Source organism: Gasterosteus aculeatus, chromosome 16, assembly GCF_964276395.1.
Source record: "Gasterosteus aculeatus chromosome 16, fGasAcu3.hap1.1, whole genome shotgun sequence".
Taxonomy (NCBI): domain Eukaryota; kingdom Metazoa; phylum Chordata; class Actinopteri; order Perciformes; family Gasterosteidae; genus Gasterosteus; species Gasterosteus aculeatus.
In genome coordinates, this window is record NC_135704.1 from 6,766,022 (window position 1) to 6,786,248 (window position 20,227).

At 41.1% G+C, this 20,227-nt stretch overlaps 2 protein-coding genes, 2 long non-coding RNA genes and 1 pseudogene across 5 annotated transcripts in view; 2 read left to right on the forward strand and 3 right to left on the reverse strand.

The window, feature by feature from the left end:
- The window catches only part of LOC144388727 (uncharacterized), a 45,905-nt gene that overhangs the window by 22,963 nt on the left and 2,715 nt on the right, over positions 1 to 20,227 (forward strand). The gene's annotated exons all lie outside the window — the stretch shown is intronic.
- On the reverse strand, positions 1,840 to 3,899 carry LOC144388827 (uncharacterized). The gene is made up of 4 exons (XR_013453097.1): positions 3,789 to 3,899; positions 2,963 to 3,009; positions 2,639 to 2,802; positions 1,840 to 1,969 (listed from the first exon to the last, which is right to left on the reverse strand). It is a non-coding gene; the product is annotated as an uncharacterized LOC144388827 (long non-coding RNA).
- On the reverse strand, positions 4,984 to 16,276 carry LOC144388725 (lanosterol synthase-like). The gene is made up of 7 exons (XM_078090142.1): positions 16,206 to 16,276; positions 15,921 to 16,070; positions 15,480 to 15,576; positions 6,608 to 6,713; positions 6,312 to 6,377; positions 5,337 to 5,507; positions 4,984 to 5,082 (listed from the first exon to the last, which is right to left on the reverse strand). Exons 1-7 carry the CDS (start codon positions 16,212 to 16,214, stop codon positions 5,028 to 5,030), a joined length of 654 nt encoding a protein of 217 aa, XP_077946268.1. The 5' UTR covers positions 16,215 to 16,276; the 3' UTR covers positions 4,984 to 5,027.
- LOC144388731 (uncharacterized) lies at positions 11,518 to 13,849 on the reverse strand. The gene is made up of 4 exons (XR_013452951.1): positions 13,256 to 13,849; positions 12,421 to 12,467; positions 11,955 to 12,262; positions 11,518 to 11,655 (listed from the first exon to the last, which is right to left on the reverse strand). It is a non-coding gene; the product is annotated as an uncharacterized LOC144388731 (long non-coding RNA).
- Positions 17,882 to 19,759, forward strand: LOC144388726 (lanosterol synthase-like; annotated as a pseudogene). The gene is made up of 4 exons (XR_013452948.1): positions 17,882 to 18,045; positions 18,276 to 18,440; positions 19,146 to 19,316; positions 19,571 to 19,759. The product of XR_013452948.1 is annotated as a lanosterol synthase-like (transcript).

Consider the following 20,227-nt stretch of genomic DNA (forward strand, 5'->3'; position numbering starts at 1 on the left):
AAATTAGACAAGCAGGTTAGCTCTGTGGTTAAGGCTAGCTTCTTCCAGCTTCGGCTTCTAGCCAAAGTCAAACACTATCTAAACAGGGCTGACCTCGAAAAAGTCATGCATGCTTTTATATCTTCGCGCTTTGACTATTGCAACTCCCTGTATGTCGGTATCGGCCAATCAGAACTCAACCGTCTACAGCTTGTGCAGAATGCAGCAGCCCGTCTCCTAACCGGGACAAAGAAGCATGGGCACATAACACCAGTGCTTTCCTCTCTCCACTGGCTTCCGGTTTGATTCAGAATTGATTTTAAGAGTCTTTTATTTGTTTTAAAGTCTCTGCATGGACAGGTCCCAGAATATTTATCCAGCCTTATTAATGTGCGTCAACCCTCCAGAGCCCTGAGGTCAGCTGACCAGCTGGTTCTGAACGTTCCTTAAAACAAAAGGAGATCGAGCTTTCGCAGTAGCGGCTCCCAGACTGTGGAATGCTTTGCCATCTTCTGTGCGGTCTGCGATGAGCTTTTCCACTTTTAAAACTCGCCTTAAGACTCACTTGTTCACATTGGCCTTTGGCTGAGTTAAGTCACCTGCATCGATCTTTTATGTGTTTGCCTTTTACTGTTTTACGTTTGCTTTTATTGTTTTATTGATGCTGTTTTTATCCTGTAAAGCACTTTGGCTGGCCACTGGCCTTTAAAAGTGCTGCATAAATAAAATTGACATTGACATTGACATTGACATATGCCATGTCTGCCTTTTCCTGGAATGTGGTGAAACTTGACTGTTCTCTGATTGAGGTGCACAAAGCGTCAATAAATAAATTAAAAATTCCAAGAGCAATATCTCTTGCTCGAATCATGAGCATGTTACTCAAGAGAATCAACGGGCCAGAAGGAAGCATGTATCCGCTCATGGATGAGGAGCTCATACCTAAACACTACTATCAAGAAAATATGATGTATATGTGTAATGCTCTGACTAGGTTTTCCACTTTAAAAGATACCTGAGAATCCTCCCGAGCACCAGAAGTACTACAGGCAGATGAGCAAGGTAAAACTAGACTCACACAAGTAATTTTGTCTCTCCCACCTGATCCCAGATGCTCTATTTATGCAAAAACCACAGGTGCCGCCACCTAGTGGTTGGGAGTTATATCTTACATATAATTACATCCCCCTTTCTTTAGATGTATGTTATCATAATTCTACACAGGCTATTCTTCTAGCACCTTACCCTTAATCAACATTAAAATCACAACATGAATCGTGCTGCGTCACCTACGTCCCATTAGAATTTCAGCCGGCAAAAAGCCATGTTCAAGTGGCGATGCTCGATAATTTAACAACGCTAGACATGGATCCGAATGACTGTCTTTAGCTTTCTTGAGCAACTGTTTGACTATGTACACTCATTTCTCCGCCTCACCGTTTGACTGAGATTACGAGAACTCGTAACATTTCATGAGAGCAGTTTACTCGGCTCGCCTTCCCATTTCTAATTTACTTAGAAATGATTCTCTGCTTTATTGTTTTGCCTCTAAAAGTGGAGCGCTTAATCATATAACTCTAATCTCTGTGTCTTGATCAGAATGTGCTATGCTGGTACTAGATGGTATGGCACTGAGTGGTAACACACAAACAGGGTAACGTTAAAGAGCAGTTTCATGCTGTTTATTACAAGGGAGTAATGTGATCACTGTCTAGTAGACAATTTGTCGCACACTGACTACTGTGAAGAGAATTCAACTGTATTAGTTCAACGCTTCATAATATGTGAGAGCTGAACCTTTAACAGGTTCAACAATAAACAGCAACCTGTGTAGTGTTTAAATAACTCAACATTTGTTTTAGAGTGTTTTATAGTTTATTACTGAATATTGTGAGGATCGACAGGATGACATTTTCCAAGTTTACAGCCTGTAATTGTCTTTCTTCAGCGTCATCTAATCCGAGTCGCTGCTGCAGGAGCTGCTGGAGGACTGCAACAGGGACAAAAACGTTCATTTAATTTAGCAACAACATATCAATCAGTTCACATAAGTTGTGGAAAATGGAAAAATGAGTTACAATCAGCAATGATTAGTTCCAGTGGTCTGTTTTTGGGGGGAGGGATATATTTGTAGGATTCCATTAATAACATGATTCATAGTTGAATTTCTTTATAATTTATATCTCAGTGACTTTTTGGTTGCTTTTTTTGTTTTAAAAGATTTAAAGTTTGGGCCACACTCAACCTCAAAGCTGAAGCAGAAGTGTAGCCAATAGTTGGTTTGTAGAGCTAAAGAGAACTGTACCAGTACCAGTCATTTGATCCGTTTTTATAATACAAATATTTGTAATCCTGTCACCTCACTAGGTTCAATCAGGTGGTGTGTAAACTTCAGCAAACAAGCACCATAGAGGCGGCATTGAAAAAACGGCAGGTTTTGGACCAGTTGCTTTGACACACAGAAGACAAATTTATATATTTATATTACATCCAATTTAGACTGAAAGGCCAAATAAGATATTTCACATCTAAGATCAAGATTTTAAATTTGTTTAAAAAGTGTAATTAGCTCCTTTGTTACCAGAGGACTGTGATAAATGTATAATTGGGACCCTATGATTTGTATTTTTAAATAATCAATATATAAACAGGATCTTACCCCGTGACCATGGCTGGGCCCATACCCTCAACAAGGGGGATAGTACACAGGTGGCCAACATGACTGAGGGGGGCAGATTTGGGGTGGGGCAGTCCATGGTGGACATTGAGGATTTTGTCCCCATGGTGTTGGCTGAGGACCATAGCCAGGAGGGCACTGCATTCCTAGTTCAACAGAAGGGATGGGGCTCATCATCTTTAAATTCAGTTTGTATACACTTAATGCTCAATTCATTAAAGAATACAATAAAGACATTTTATTTATTACAAAGAACAAGGATTTGGTTTTAGTAAAAGGGGAAAAAACACTAAGAGATTGATTTACCTCTGTTATTCCCGTACATCTCAAAAATCCAAATGCAAACCCTGAAACTGAAAGAAGACATTTCATGACCCCAAAATCCCCAATTAAAATAACGTTTAATGAAAATTCAGATATAGAAAAAAAGCAGTTAGCCAGTCTATTTATAGGGTTTCAGCAGTAAGTAAAATTAAGCATCATCTGAATCTGAATAATCACCTGAAATCTCATTTGAATTTTGTCCTTTCATCATATGACAGAGTTTACTTTTGAAAATCATGGTCTTTTTGTGTGTCTTATAGGGAACAGAAGAGACTGAAAAGCAGAATAGGCAGCAAGAATGTCTCGGACTAGTGCAGCAACATTCCAGTTTAGTAGTAAAAGATGAAGTAAAATGTTTTTAGAACAACAGAAGCAGAAGCCGTCTGTAGGATTTGTTTTGAATATCCTCAATGTCTTTCTTTCTTAGCTGGCGGCTAGAAATGGTGTATTGCTCGCAATAAATGTAATACGGGAACCTCTGTTTGGTTGGACCAAACCATTGTATTTTTCTGTTGAAGACCCTGCAGCATGTGGCTAACGTGATGGGCACTGGAGAAATGTGCCCATATAAAATAAGTGGGTCAGAGCCGTGCGTAGCGCTTCCCTGGTAAGCTGGTAACTGGTAATAAGTGTCACATTGTGCAGTTTTCATGTAATATCATGAAGCCATAACATGAAATAGATGTGTCTTTATAGGTTTAATAAAGATGCGATCCCAAAAATACATTTAACAAACTAAATATATGTGAGCCAGATTATCGACACACACCACACTTTGTCATTCCTAGATAGGTAATAGTGACCTTACCGTGTGCTGGAGTTCAGGTCCACGACTGCAGCTGTCAGCTGGCTCTGCCTTTATATGAAGTCAAGGCTCAACTATGAACAGTGCCAATGGCCGTCATGAGGGGCGGAGCCTAAACTCCCACCACCAATTACTAATTCTGTGGTGTTGAAACATTTTGAGATTGAGTTCTTGGGCACCCGGCCTTTCCCCTTCTATTGTTTTTCAGGGTTTTACAAACTCCATCAGATTCATTTGAAGGGGTCTAAGGATGGAAGCTATTCTAGTCTGTACAGACTATGAAGCATTTTTGCGACACGGTTGACCCAAATCCAGTGACATGTTTTAAGAGAAAAGAAATAAAACTGAAGCCTCCCACCAGTCAGAATGAAGAACAACTGAAGCGGTGCAGAGAGACTTTATTTTCTAGTATTTGGTACAAAGCCATACGACCAAGGACTGGATTTGTTACAACATGCTTTTGAATTGCAAAGAACCTTTTCAGTTCCAACATAGTTGTTGCCAAAGCTTTTGCAGGTGGTACCTTGTCTTGTCTTTGCCTCTTTTCCAAACCAGGAATCGTCATCTAGTCAGAATCACTACTGCTGCTACAGGAGCTGCTGGAGGACAAACGAGACAGAAGAAAAAAGATGTGTGATTCCCTTACCCTCCATGTACTGTACGTACAAATGTGAACGTATACAACATAGAAATAGACTTGGATGTTAACAGTGTACCAATCAATATAGAAACCGATTTCATACATTTATTTTTTAAGAACCTGTATCAACTAAATATCCCACATTCACAAAAAGGCTGTTCATGTCAGATGACACTCTACATATGAACAATTGTGACTGGATCGGAGTACAATATGGACGATGACGGCTGGGAAACTGTGAAAGGAGTTTGGGGAAAAGACATAGAAAGAACATGAATGTTTATTATATATTATATATACTACCTGGTCTATTGATAAGAAAATAACTATCTCGAATAAGATGAAGAAACACCGATGATTGCTCAATCTAAATGACCGTGAATGTCAAGTGAAGCCCAACCCAATAATTCCACTGAAGTCTGAGCCAACTCCACTTATGATGTAAATGAAAGTCTTACCCCATGACAGTCCTTCCCCTTCTTGATCACATTTGTTTCTTATTAGTTGTAATATGCGGGACGCAAGCTGAGTTCAATTTGAGGATGGGACATGTAATTAATAAGATACAAGGGAACTACCTGTGGCCAGTCGCCGTTGGGCAGCTAGTGGTCAATCAGCATCTGCACTCTTCTCTCAATGGCCCTTCTGTCAGGATGCCTGGTTACGCACAAAAAGATCATTCAATTTAATTTAGTTTCCTTTTATTTTGCTTGGATTAGGTTCAATTATATTTCCTGTCAACGTGAGTCTTTTGTAGACAGGTGAATGCACCAGCAATGGTAAATAAAAATAAGATATAAATACACAGCACACAAAGACCAACCCGAAGCCGAGCCCTGTTTGCCAAATTACACTCAGTCACATTGAGATCCAGAATGAAAACAGAGCCTTTTGGTGCAGTCCTGCTTTACCTGACGGCCATGAGGCCTAAAAGAGCCCAGCAGGTGTTGTGGATCTGAGCGCTGCTGCTCTGGATGTAGAGCCGCTCCTCGCAAGACTCAAAGTCCTCCCCCCAGCCTCCGTCCGGCATCTGCCGGTCCAGCAGGAACCGGCAGGCTCTCTGCACCTCAACGCACACGTCCCTGGTAACAGAGGCACAGCTGTGTGAGTTAGAAGGTAGGCTGGGAGTTCATGGATGTGCTGTGTGCCTCGGCAGGTTAAAGGGGGACTAGATTCATTTTCAGAATTTGTACATTTAGCTATTTCTGTGATATATAAAAGTTCTACAAATATGGGTAAACATAAACTACTGTTTGAGGAATCTCTGGCAGTGAAAGATTATTGTGGCAACGGGTGTGGGCAAAATCACAGGACTCTGATACACGACTGGCTGCACACAAAAAAAGGGTACGGTTTATTTTGACGTACAAAAAACTGGAAAAAGGCAAAATAGGTTCTTCTTCTTTTGAGGGTTCGGTTCAATAGGTTGTTTGGCCTTCAGTCTCCTTCCTGAGGGAAGTACAGAAGACAAGAGGGATTAACACTCATACCAAAGACAAGCCCGTTGTGAGGCCATCTCCCACTCACGCCTCTCCCACCTCATGCTCGTCATTTCCGCTGCCCTTGGTGCTGATCTCTTGAGGCGCTGTCCAGGGTGCTGCGCCCGTGGGTTGCCACAGTATCTTGTGTCCACGAATGATCAATTAATTCTCTAAAGCCATGGGAAGAACGTATTGACATCTTCATTAGAGGTAGTGTTCCCCTGTAGGAGACATTCTTGTTGTGGGTCAAAATCGATGATCCCAATTCAGTGTGAAACTTAATGGCTCAGTGTTTGGAACAATTACTCATCCATGTAGACATGACCCATACAAGCAAAGGCTTCAAGCCCAAACCATATTCCATAGGTAGGATATCTGGTTGTGAAACAGCAGGAGTGGCCTCACCCTTCCCAGGATCCATCAGGCCTCTGCACCTTCCTGCAGTACTCCAGTCCTTCTCTCAGAGTGGACCTAAAAGACAGAAGGGAACAAACTCATAACCTCTGTCTTGGTCCTTATTATTTTAATTAGGTAAGAATGTCTTTGTGGGTCAATGCTTTTTTTCTTCTTTTCTCCATCTTTCAATCCTAGTTTTAATTTATGTTGTGGAAGATTTAGCGCTTTCCATTCATTCCGTCAGATTAGTCAGGCATTGTTGTGCCATTCAGTGATTTCAACTTAAATATGTGTTCATCATATACCTTATTTCCTCAGCGCGGTGTTCAGGGTATTCCTTCTGGAAGTGCCTCAAAGCCTGCATAACTGCTGACGTACACTCCACATAGGTATAATCTATCATGATGTCCCCTGTGGTGTGTGTAATAGAGAAAGAGACTAAAAACATCACATTTCACAACATACACATACAGTGAAAAATTGCAAGAAGCATTGGTGAGGCCCTTGCACAAGGGTCAAACATGAGGTGTGATCTTTGAGCGTTTGGGTGTTTGTTGCAAGAAAATTTTTGTTGGCAAAGATCACACCTCATGTTTGACCCTTGTGCAAGGGCCTTACCAATGCTTCTTGCAATTTTTCATTGGAATTTCCCTATAAGTTGCCCTGTGATTCACTCCCCTGACCTTGTGACTCCGTTCATGTTGCCCCGCAATGGTGTTAAATATGTACGAAGCCCACCACAGCAGCACCCTGAGAGGAACGGCTGTCAAAGATCCGTACGATCACATCCAGGCTTCCTTGAGGTAGCGCAACCATGCCCATGTTTTCAGATGTGTGTATGCGAGCAAGCAGGCTTGTATTTAAAAAATCCAAGAAGAGGTGTAATGTGACAACATGTTGTCTTTGTTGTTAAGCATTTGGGTGCATTGGCTCTGTAACGGATTTTGTGTTCTATAGAGGCAACTTGTAACTGTTTCCTGAATAGCAGTGGTCTCGGTATTAAACCCTGTGGGACTTTTCATGGATATAAAATGGTCACAGACAATTGTTTTGCCTTTAGCTATAGAGCAGACAAGTACTGAGCCAGAACATTCTACTATTACTATTACTTCTACTACTACTACTATTACTATTAGACTAATGTTAAAACAGAAATGTCACCATTGTCACTAAATACTAATCTAATCATTGGCCAACTTGAGAAAAGCAGTCTGATTACTGTGGTTGGTTTAACATCCTGGTTGAAATGTATCACGTAGCAGTAATTGATTATAAATAGTTGTTTGTTTGAGGTCTTTCAGACGGGCGCTCAAGATAACTCCAGACTAGCTGAGTGCCTACGAGATGCTCATCGGTTTCTCACCATCACACAGGTCCCACCAACATCTCATTACACAGTCTTCAATATCGAGCAGGAAAAAGACGCATCAAGATATTTAACTCGTATGATGAGCTTTATTTTTCACTTTCATACAGTACTAATCCTCCATAATAATTTGTGTTGGTGTAAATTAATGCGGGATGCATATGTTGGTCATATTGGGCCTTTTATTTTGTTTCTTATAAATATGTGTCTCAGCTCTGGACGTGTCCCAGCCTCCTTCAAACATGCCACAGTGCAGCCTCTTTTAAAAAGGAAAAATTTGGATCCTTTGGATCTTTCTAATTTCAGGCCAATCTCCAAACTCTCGTTTATCTCCAAAGTCTTGGAGAAAGCTGTTTTTAACCAATTGCAAGAAGTCCTAGGTCGTGCAAACATTGGTGAACAGTTTCAGTCTGGTTTTAAGCCTCTTCACAGCACCGAAACAGCTCTTTTAAAAGTTTTTAATGATCTTCTTTTAAACCTTGATTCTGGTAACTGTACCTTTTTAATGCTATTAGATCTCAGAGCAGCATTCGACACAATGGATCACACTATCCTCTTGTCCCGCCTCGAGCCCTGTGTGGGCATTAGAGGTTCTGCTCTAGAGTGGTTTAAATCCTACCTTGCAGATAGATCCTTCTGTGTACAATTGGGGAAGTTTTTCTCCTCAGTGGCTCCTCTGACCTGCGGAGTCCCTCAGGGGTCAGTTCTAGGCCCTCTACTGTTCTCCTTGTATATGCTAGCCCTGGGATCGATATTTACGAAGCATGGAATCCCTTCCCATTGCTTTGCTGATGATGTGCAGGTGTACTTTCCACTAAAGGCCCCCTCCAAGGAATCCCTTCATACTGTGTTTAATTGTGTGACAGACATTAAAACATGGATGGACCTAAACTTCCTAAAACTAGATGAAAGCAAAACAGAGATTGTGCTATTCGGTCGCCCTGACTTGGTCCAGGTCCTTGCCAGGTCCCTTGGCCCACTAGCACCTTACATAGGTTCACAGGCCAGAAACTTTGGTGTGATTATTGATGGGGCGTTTAAATTAGACAAGCAGGTTAGCTCTGTGGTTAAGGCTAGCTTCTTCCAGCTTCGGCTTCTAGCCAAAGTCAAACACTATCTAAACAGGGCTGACCTCGAAAAAGTCATGCATGCTTTTATATCTTCGCGCTTTGACTATTGCAACTCCCTGTATGTCGGTATCGGCCAATCAGAACTCAACCGTCTACAGCTTGTGCAGAATGCAGCAGCCCGTCTCCTAACCGGGACAAAGAAGCATGGGCACATAACACCAGTGCTTTCCTCTCTCCACTGGCTTCCGGTTTGATTCAGAATTGATTTTAAGAGTCTTTTATTTGTTTTAAAGTCTCTGCATGGACAGGTCCCAGAACATTTATCCAGCCTTATTAATGTGCGTCAACCCTCCAGAGCCCTGAGGTCAGCTGACCAGCTGGTTCTGAACGTTCCTTAAAACAAAAGGAGATCGAGCTTTCGCAGTAGCGGCTCCCAGACTGTGGAATGCTTTGCCATCTTCTGTGCGGTCTGCGATGAGCTTTTCCACTTTTAAAACTCGCCTTAAGACTCACTTGTTCACATTGGCCTTTGGCTGAGTTAAGTCACCTGCATCGATCTTTTATGTGTTTGCCTTTTACTGTTTTACGTTTGCTTGTATTGTTTTATTGATGCTGTTTTTATCCTGTAAAGCACTTTGGCTGGCCACTGGCCTTTAAAAGTGCTGCATAAATAAAATTGACATTGACATTGACATTGACATATGCCATGTCTGCCTTTTCCTGGAATGTGGTGAAACTTGACTGTTCTCTGATTGAGGTGCACAAAGCGTCAATAAATAAATTAAAAATTCCAAGAGCAATATCTCTTGCTCGAATCATGAGCATGTTACTCAAGAGAATCAACGGGCCAGAAGGAAGCATGTATCCGCTCATGGATGAGGAGCTCATACCTAAACACTACTATCAAGAAAATATGATGTATATGTGTAATGCTCTGACTAGGTTTTCCACTTTAAAAGATACTTGAGAATCCTCCCGAGCACCAGAAGTACTACAGGCAGATGAGCAAGGTAAAACTAGACTCACACAAGAGCTGCTTTTTAACACCTTTCAAATAATAAATACATTAGACTGATTTTCAGCAGAGGCCTTTATCAAATTTAACAAATAATGGTTACTTAAATAAGGCATTCATATTCAAACTTAAATATCTGTATCAAACAAATGACTTTGGAAGCAGTTACTCTTTCAAACCTTTACATGTAATCTCCCTCAAATCCACCTCTGAGGTGTATAAAGAGAGCTGGATAAAGCTTTGGAGGCGGCGGCCCGTTCATTCCTATAAAACGTTGCTCGGTGTTGCATGAAGCATAAATATCGAAGCCCATTTCAGCCAAAAAATGAAAAAAGAAGTTGAAATTATGACTTAAGAAAGTCAAAATTATGAGATAAAAAGTCAAAATCATGACTTGGGTCTAAGGATGGAAACTATTCTAGTCTGTACAGACTATGAAGCATTTTTGCGACACGGTTGACCCAAATCCAGTGACATGTTTTAAGAGAAAAGAAAGAAAACTGAAGCCTCCCACCAGTCAGAATGAAGAACAACTGAAGCGGTGCAGAGAGACTTTATTTTCTAGTATTTGGTACAAAGCCATACGACCAAGGACTGGATTTGTTACGACATGCTTTCAAGCCACAAAGAACCTTTTCAGTTCCAACATAGTTGTTGCCAAAGCTTTTGCAGGTGGTAACTTGTCTTGTCTTTGCCTCTTTTCCAAACCAGGAATGGTCATTGTAATGTTACTGACTCAAGCCACAACTGAAGTGTTGTACAAGTCCTTTTATTTCCATTTCACCGTGCTCCCACTTCACACATGTAGCAGCATTCTTCCAAAGTCCTTGTGCATTTGTCATAGTTTGCTTTTTGTCTCAGTTGTAGAAGCCATTGTTTCTGCCTTACCCTTGTATCTTTTCGTCCTGCCGTGTTCAAGTGGCGATGCTCATACAAGTACTTTTATTTCCATTTCACCGTGCTCCCACTTCACACATGTAGCAGCATTCTTGTAGTAATTTTGTCTCTCCCACCTGATCCCAGATGCTCTATTTATGCAAAAACCACAGGTGCCGCCACCTAGTGGTTGGGAGTTATATTTGACATATAATTACATCCCCCTTTCTTTAGATGTATGTTATCATAATTCTACACAGGCTATTCTTCTAGCACCTTACCCTTAATCAACATTAAAATCACAACATGAATCGTGCTGCGTCACCTACGTCCCATTAGAATTTCAGCCGGCAAAAAGCCATGTTCAAGTGGCGATGCTCGATAATTTAACAACGCTAGACATGGATCCGAATGACTGTCTTTAGCTTTCTTGAGCAACAGTTTGACTATGTACACTCATTTCTCCGCCTCACCGTTTGACTGAGATTACGAGAACTCGTAACATTTCATGAGAGCAGTTTACTCGGCTCGCCTTCCCATTTCTAATTTACTTAGAAATGATTCTCTGCTTTATTGTTTTGCCTCTAAAAGTGGAGCGCTTAATCATATAACTCTAATCTCTGTGTCTTGATCAGAATGTGCTATGCTGGTACTAGATGGTATGGCACTGAGTGGTAACACACAAACAGGGTAACGTTAAAGAGCAGTTTCATGCTGTTTATTACAAGGGAGTAATGTGATCACTGTCTAGTAGACAATTTGTCGCACACTGACTACTGTGAAGAGAATTCAACTGTATTAGTTCAACACTTCATAATATGTGAGAGCTGAACCTTTAACAGGTTCAACAATAAACAGCAACCTGTGTAGTGTTTAAATAACTCAACATTTGTTTTAGAGTGTTTTATAGTTTATTACTGAATATTGTGAGGATCGACAGGATGACATTTTCCAAGTTTACAGCCTGTAATTGTCTTTCTTCAGCGTCATCTAATCCGAGTCGCTGCTGCAGGAGCTGCTGGAGGACTGCAACAGGGACAAAAACGTTCATTTAATTTAGCAACAACGTATCAATCAGTTCACATAAGTTGTGGAAAATGGAAAAATTAGTTAGAATCAGCAATGATGAGTCCAGTTGTCTGTTTTTGGGGGGAGGAATATATTTGTAGGATTTCTAGGATTCCATTAATAACATGATTCATTCTTGAATTTCTAAAATTAAGATTTTCATTTTTTAAAAAGAGTAATTTGCTCCTTTGTTACATGTATAGTTGGGACACCATAATTTGTTCTTTTCAAAGATTAATAAATAAACAGCATCTTACCCCGTGACACTTAGTTCCTTTCTTGTGGCAATGGTTATGCATGTGACCCTGCTTGTGTTTGTGGCCTTTGCTGTGCACGTGATGTCCACGTCCATCTCCATCGCCATGTCCACGACTACATCCACAACCACGACCACATCCCTGACCATGACCATGGTTGGGCCCATACCATCCACAAGGGGGATAGTACACAGGTGGCCAACATGGCTGAGGGGGGCAGATTTGGGGTGGGGCAGTCCATGGTGGACATTGAGGAATTTGTCCCCATGGTGTTGGCTGAGGACCATAGCCAGGAGGGCACTGCATTCCTAGTTCAACAGAAGGGATGGGGCTCATCATCTTTAAATTCAGTTTGTATACACTTAATGCTCAATTCATTAAAGAATACAATAAAGACATTTTATTTATTACAAAGAACAAGGATTTGGTTTTAGTAAAAGGGGAAAAAACACTAAGATTGATTTACCTCTGTTATTCCCGTACATCTCAAAAATCCAGATGCAAACCCTGAAACTGAAAGAAGACATTTCATGACCCAAAAATCCCCAATTTAAATAACTTTTAATGAAAATTCAGATATAGAAACAAAGCAGTTAGCCAGTCTATTTATAGGGTTTCAGCAGTAAGACAAAATTAAGCATCATCTGAATCTGAATAATCACCTGAAATCTCATTTGAATTTTGTCCTTTCATCATATGACAGAGTTTACTTTTGAAAATCATGGTCTGTTCGTGTGTCTTATAGGGAACAGAAGAGACTGAAAAGCAGAATAGGCAGCAAGAATGTCTCGGACTAGTGCAGCAACATTCCAGTTTAGTAGTAAAAGATGAAGTAAAATGTTTTTAGAACAACAGAAGCAGAAGCCGTCTGTAGGGTTTGTTTTCAATATTTGAATATCCTCAATGTCTTTCTTTCTTAGCTGGCGGCTAGAAATGGTGTATTGCTCGCAATAAATGTAATACGGGAACCTCTGTTTGGTTGGACCAAACCATTGTATTTATCTGTTGAAGACCCTGCAGCATGTGGCTAACGTGATGGGCACTGGAGAAATGTGCCCATATAAAATAAGTGGGTCAGAGCCGTGCGTAGCGCTTCCCTGGTAAGCTGGTAACTGGTAATAAGTGTCACATTGTGCAGTTTTCATGTAATATCATGAAGCCATAACATGAAATAGATGTGTCTTTATAGGTTTAATAAAGATGCGATCCCAAAAATACATTTAACAAACTAAATATATGTGAGCCAGATTTTCGACACACACCACACTTTGTTATTCCTAGATAGGTAATAGTGACCTTACCGTGTGCTGGAGTTCAGGTCCACGACTGCAGCTGTCAGCTGGCTCTGCCTTTATATGAAGTCAAGGCTCAACTATAAACAGTGCCAATGGCCGTCATGAGGGGCGGAGCCTAAACTCCCACCACCAATTACTAATTCTGTGGTGTTGAAACATTTTGAGATTGAGTTCTTGGGCACCCGGCCTTTCCCCTTGTATTGTTTCAGGGTTTTACAAACTCCATCAGACTCATTTGAAGGGGTCAAAGGATGGAAGCTATTCTAGTCTGTACAGACTATGAAGCATTTTTAGGACACGGTTGACCCAAATCCAGTGACATGTTTTAAGAGAAAAGAAAGAAAACTGAAGCCTCCCACCAGTCAGAATGAAGAACAACTGAAGCGGTGCAGAGAGACTTTATTTTCTAGTATTTGGTACAAAGCCATATGACCAAGGACTGGATTTGTTACGACATGCTTTTGAGTTGCAAAGAACCTTTTCAGTTCCAACATAGTTGTTGCCAAAGCTTTTGCAGGTGGTACCTTGTCTTGTTTTTGCCTTTTTTCCAAACCAGGAATCGTCATCTAGTCAGAATAACTACTGCTGCTACAGGAGCTGCTGGAGGACAAACGAGACAGAAGAAAAAAGATGTGTGATTCCAAAAAAATGTATTCCGAGCTTCATGGGTTCACTCCCATACAGGTGTAAATGAATTTAACTGTGAAAGTGGAGGACGGTGTCCTGCAAAAAATAGCCCCTAAAACATAAAGCTTCCCTTACCCTCCATGTACTGTACGTACAAATATGAACGTATACAACATAGAAATAGACTTGGATGTTAACAGTGTACCAATCAATATAGAAACCGATTTCATACATTTATTTTTTAAGAACCTGTATCAACTAAATATCCCACATTCACAAAAAGGCTGTTCATGTCAGATGACACTCTACATATGAACAATTGTGACTGGATCGGAGTACAATATGGACGATGACGGCTGGGAAACTGTGAAAGGAGTTTGGGAAAAAGACATAGAAAGAACATGAATGTTTATTATATATTATATATACTACCTGGTCTATTGATAGGAAAATAACTATCTCGAATAAGATGAAGAAACACCGACGATTGCTCAATCTAAATGACCGTGAATGTCAAGTGAAGCCCAACCCAATAATTCCACTGAAGTCTGAGCCAACTCCACTTATGATGTAAATGAAAGTCTTACCCCATGACAGTCCTTCCCCTTCTTGTGACACTTAAGATGCTTGTGACCTCCCCTTGTGCCTGCGCCTGCACTTTGGGTCTTTTCCTTGTCCATGTCCATGTCCACCGCCACGCCTACGTCCGTGCCGTCCTCGATTACAGTGCCCCCCTGTAATTTGTCAAAAAGGACTTTTAAATGTGCATGTCAGGTATGTAATATGCACTCGATACATTCGAAAGTAAGAGGCGAGACTGAACCAAAAGCATTCGTTATTCACCTCGTCCAGACATCTTCAAAGACCTCCGGCAGGCAGCTGAATGTCTCTTTAAACAATCAAATGAGAAAACTTTACAAAAGATTCACATATTCAACATGTAAGTAGCAAATGCAACTGTATGGCCTTTTAAATTAAAATAAAATATTTGAAATAAAAATAATGAATTCCGGAACCGGCAGGCTCTCTGCACCTCGACGCACACGTCCCTGGTAACAGAGGCACAGCTGTGTAAGTTAGAAGGTAGGCTGGGAGTTCATGGATGTGCTGTGTGCCTTGGCAGGTTAAAGGGGGACTAGATTCATTTTCAGAATTTGTACATTTAGCTATTTCTGTGATAGAAGATATAAGATATATACGGGTTTGGGGGAAATCACAGGCACACAAAAAAAGGGTACGGTTTATTTTGACGTATAAAAAAAGGGAAAAGGGCAAAATAGGGTCTTCCACTTTTGAGGGTTTGGTTCAATAGGTTGTTCGGCCTTCAGTCTCCTTATCTGAATCAAGCTCATCGATGATTTTCCATTATACACTAAATTGCATCATGCTGTAATGATCTGGGATTCTTAGAAATCAATTACATTTAATTAACACTTATGTGTTTTAAAATAATTGAAAGCTTTGGACTATAATATAATTAATGTAATATGTAATAATATAATGGAATATTATGTCTCCAAAACATACAGCAGATTGAAAGCATCAGACTGAACATACGTGTCAGTGAGGTGCCCTAAGAGGACAATGAGCGAAACAAACATACCAAACACCTCGGACGGGTTGAGCAGCTCCAAGAGTTTCCCTCCTCTCTTAGTTTCATACGTGGCAAATCCGCCGTCACAGTTTCTCATGCTCAGCAACTACAAGGAGAAGATTGACATTTGGTGAAGGAGCTTGGATGATGAAAGACTTCACGCGTGCACATGGACTGCTGTCTGTTTGGATTGCAGTGTGATATTGGTCTGATATCAAACAAACGTTACAGGACGTGGGTCAGGCTGGCTGGCACTCCAGTTTTTGTTTGGGTTTACTTATTTCTAGCTTCAGAAAGCGATCATAAGCAATAATAACATAAAACCAAACCGTCAAACCAGTGTCATCAAAATAAAACTGAAATAAAGATTTCATTGGCGGAACAGTGTATTTTGGTTCAAACTCATGTATGAACCTTGGTAAAAGGTAAACATATTCCCTGCAGACTTACTACATCGACAGCATCATACAGGCGCTCTGCGGGAACAGGCTGGCCGATGGAGGGATAAAGCTCCTGCAGCAGCATCACTGACTTCAGGCCCTCCGCCGTGCAGTCGGCCACGATCCAACCACAGTCTCGGGTACTGAAGGGGAAGCCTCCCTGACCAACACGATGCAGGGATTTTTAAGAAACGTTTGTCCATGTCAGGCCTGAAGGACTCAGGTGAAGTCCTTATGTTATTTCACAATATTTGAAAGGTGTTAAAAAGCAGCTCTTGTGTGAGTCTAGTTTTACCTTGCTCATCTGTCTGTAGTACTTCTGGTACTCGGGAGGATTCTCAGGTATCTGTTAAAGTGGAAAACCTAGTCAGAGCATTACACATATACATCATATTTTCTTGATAGTAGTGTTTAGGTATGAGCTCCTCATCCATGAGCGGATACATGCTTCCTTCTGGCCCGTTGATTCTCTTGAGTAACATGCTCATGATTCGAGCAAGAGATATTGCTCTTGGGATATTTAATTTATTTATTGACGCTTTGTGCACCTCAATCAGAGAACAGTCAAGTTTCACTATATTCCAGGGAAGGCAGACATGGCATATGACCAACATATGCATCCCGCATTAATTTACACCAACGCAAATTATTATGGAGGATTAGTACTGTATGAAAGTGAAAAATAAAGCTCATCATATGAGTTAAACATCTAGATGCGTCTTTTTTTCCAGCTCGATATTGAAGGCAACTAATTATAATCAATTACTGCTACGTGATACATTATATTACATTACATGTCATTTAGCTGACGCTTTTATCCAAAGCGACGTACAATAAGTGCATTCAACCATAGGGTACAAACTCAGAAGAACAAGAAACAAGAAAGTGCAATTTCCTCCAATAAACCAATTTACAATTTGCTATAGATGGTGTTATAAGTACAATTTAAGTGCTACAATTTGTTAGTCTTTTAGTGGAGGTAGAGTCTGAAGAGGTGTGTCTTTAGTTTGCGGCTGAAGATGTGAAGGCTCTCTGCGGTCCTGGTGTCTTCAGAGAGCTCGTTCCACCATTTCGGAGCAAGGACAGCAAAGAGTCGTGATCTAGTCGAGTGTTTTGCTCTCAGTGAGGGAGAGACAAGCAGTTTTGCAGATGCAGAGTGGAGAGTGCGGGTCGGGATGTCGGGTTTCAATGATACATTTCAACCAGGATGTTAAACCAACCACAGTAATCAGACTGCTTTTCTCAAGTTGGCCAATGATTAGATTAGTATTTAGTGACAATGGTGACATTTCTGTTTTAACATTAGTCTAATAGTAATAGTAGTAGTAGTAGAAGTAATAGTAATAGTAGAATGTTCTGGCTCAGTACTTGTCTGCTCTATAGCTAAAGGCAAAACAATTGTCTGTGACCATTTTATATCCATGAAAAGTCCCACAGGGTTTAATACCGAGACCACTGCTATTCAGGAAACAGTTACAAGTCGCCTCTATAGAACACAAAATCCGTTACAGAGCCAATGCACCCAAATGCTTAACAACAAAGACAACATGTTGTCACATTACACCTCTTCTTGGATTTTTTAAATACAAGCCTGCTTGCTGGCATACACACATCTGAAAACATGGGCATGGTTGCGCTACCTCAAGGAAGCCTGAATGTGATCATACAGATCTTTGACAGCCGTTCCTCTCAGGGTGCTGCTGTGGTGGGCTTCGTACATATTTAACACCATTGCGGGGCAACATGAACGGAGTCACAAGGTCAGGGGAGTGAATCACAGGGCAACTTGTAGGGAAATTCCAATGAAAAATTGCAAGCATTGGTAAGGCCCTTGCACAAGGGTCAAACATGAGGTGTGATCTTTGGCAACAAAATGTTTCTTGCAACAAACACCCAAACGCTCAAAGATCACACCTCATGTTTGACCCTTGTGCAAGGGCCTCACCAATGCTTCTTGCAATTTTTCACTGTATGTGTATGTTGTGAAATTTGATGTTTTTAGTCTCTTTCTCTATTACACACACCACAGGGGACATCATGATAGATTATACCTATGTGGAGTGTACGTCAGCAGTTATGCAGGCTTTGAGGCACTTCCAGAAGGAATACCCTGAACACCGCGCTGAGGAAATAAGGTATATGATGAACACATATTTAAGTTGAAATCACTGAATGGCACAACAATGCCTGACTAATCTGACGGAATGAATGGAAAGCGCTAAATCTTCCACAACATAAATTAAAACTAGGATTGAAAGATGGAGAAAAGAAGAAAAAAAGCATTGACCCACAAAGACATTCTTACCTAATTAAAATAATAAGGACCAAGACAGAGGTTATGAGTTTGTTCCCTTCTGTCTTTTAGGTCCACTCTGAGAGAAGGACTGGAGTACTGCAGGAAGGTGCAGAGGCCTGATGGATCCTGGGAAGGGTGAGGCCACTCCTGCTGTTTCACAACCAGATATCCTACCTATGGAATATGGTTTGGGCTTGAAGCCTTTGCTTGTATGGGTCATGTCTACATGGATGAGTAATTGTTCCAAACACTGAGCCATTAAGTTTCACACTGAATTGGGATCATCGATTTTGACCCACAACAAGAATGTCTCCTACAGGGGAACACTACCTCTAATGAAGATGTCAATACGTTCTTCCCATGGCTTTAGAGAATTAATTGAACATTCGTGGACACAAGATACTGTGGCAACCCACGGGCGCAGCACCCTGGACAGCGCCTCAAGAGATCAGCACCAAGGGCAGCGGAAATGACGAGCATGAGGTGGGAGAGGCGTGAGTGGGAGATGGCCTCACAACGGGCTTGTCTTTGGTATGAGTGTTAATCCCTCTTGTCTTCTGTACTTCCCTCAGGAAGGAGACTGAAGGCCAAACAACCTATTGAACCGAACCCTCAAAAGAAGAAGAACCTATTTTGCCTTTTTCCAGTTTTTTGTACGTCAAAATAAACCGTACCCTTTTTTTGTGTGCAGCCAGTCGTGTATCAGAGTCCTGTGATTTTGCCCACACCCGTTGCCACAATAATCTTTCACTGCCAGAGATTCCTCAAACAGTAGTTTATGTTTACCCATATTTGTAGAACTTTTATATATCACAGAAATAGCTAAATGTACAAATTCTGAAAATGAATCTAGTCCCCCTTTAACCTGCCGAGGCACACAGCACATCCATGAACTCCCAGCCTACCTTCTAACTCACACAGCTGTGCCTCTGTTACCAGGGACGTGTGCGTTGAGGTGCAGAGAGCCTGCCGGTTCCTGCTGGACCGGCAGATGCCGGACGGAGGCTGGGGGGAGGACTTTGAGTCTTGCGAGGAGCGGCTCTACATCCAGAGCAGCAGCGCTCAGATCCACAACACCTGCTGGGCTCTTTTAGGCCTCATGGCCGTCAGGTAAAGCAGGACTGCACCAAAAGGCTCTGTTTTCATTCTGGATCTCAATGTGACTGAGTGTAATTTGGCAAACAGGGCTCGGCTTCGGGTTGGTCTTTGTGTGCTGTGTATTTATATATTATTTGTATTTACCATTGCTGGTGCATTCACCTGTCTACAAAAGACTCACGTTAACAGGAAATATAATTGAACCTAATCCAAGCAAAATAAAAGGAAACTAAATTAAATTGAATGATCTTTTTGTGCGTAACCAGGCATCCTGACAGAAGGGCCATTGAGAGAAGAGTGCAGATGCTGATTGACCACCAGCTGCCCAACGGCGACTGGCCACAGGTAGTTCCCTTGTATCTTATTAATTACATGTCCCATCCTCAAATTGAACTCAGCTTGCGTCCCGCATATTACAACTAATAAGAAACAAATGTGATCAAGAAGAGGAAGGACTGTCATGGGGTAAGACTTTCATTTACATCATAAGTGGAGTTGGCTCAGACTTCAGTGGAATTATTGGGTTGGGCTTCACTTGACATTCACGGTCATTTAGATTGAGCAATCATCGGTGTTTCTTCATCTTATTCGAGATAGTTATTTTCCTATCAATAGACCAGGTAGTATATATAATATATAATAAACATTCATGTTCTTTCTATGTCTTTTTCCCAAACTCCTTTCACAGTTTCCCAGCCGTCATCGTCCATATTGTACTCCGATCCAGTCACAATTGTTCATATGTAGAGTGTCATCTGACATGAACAGCCTTTTTGTGAATGTGGGATATTTAGTTGATACAGGTTCTTAAAAAATAAATGTATGAAATCGGTTTCTATATTGATTGGTACACTGTTAACATCCAAGTCTATTTCTATGTTGTATACGTTCACATTTGTACGTACAGTACATGGAGGGTAAGG

Coding starts and splice junctions, on each gene's coding strand:
- LOC144388725 (XM_078090142.1), bottom strand. Junction 6,378..6,607: donor CACCGCGCTGAGGAAATAAG/GTATATGATGAA, acceptor TCTGTCTTTTAG/GTCCACTCTGAGAGAAGGAC. Junction 5,508..6,311: donor CCTGATGGATCCTGGGAAGG/GTGAGGCCACTC, acceptor CTCTGTTACCAG/GGACGTGTGCGTTGAGGTGC.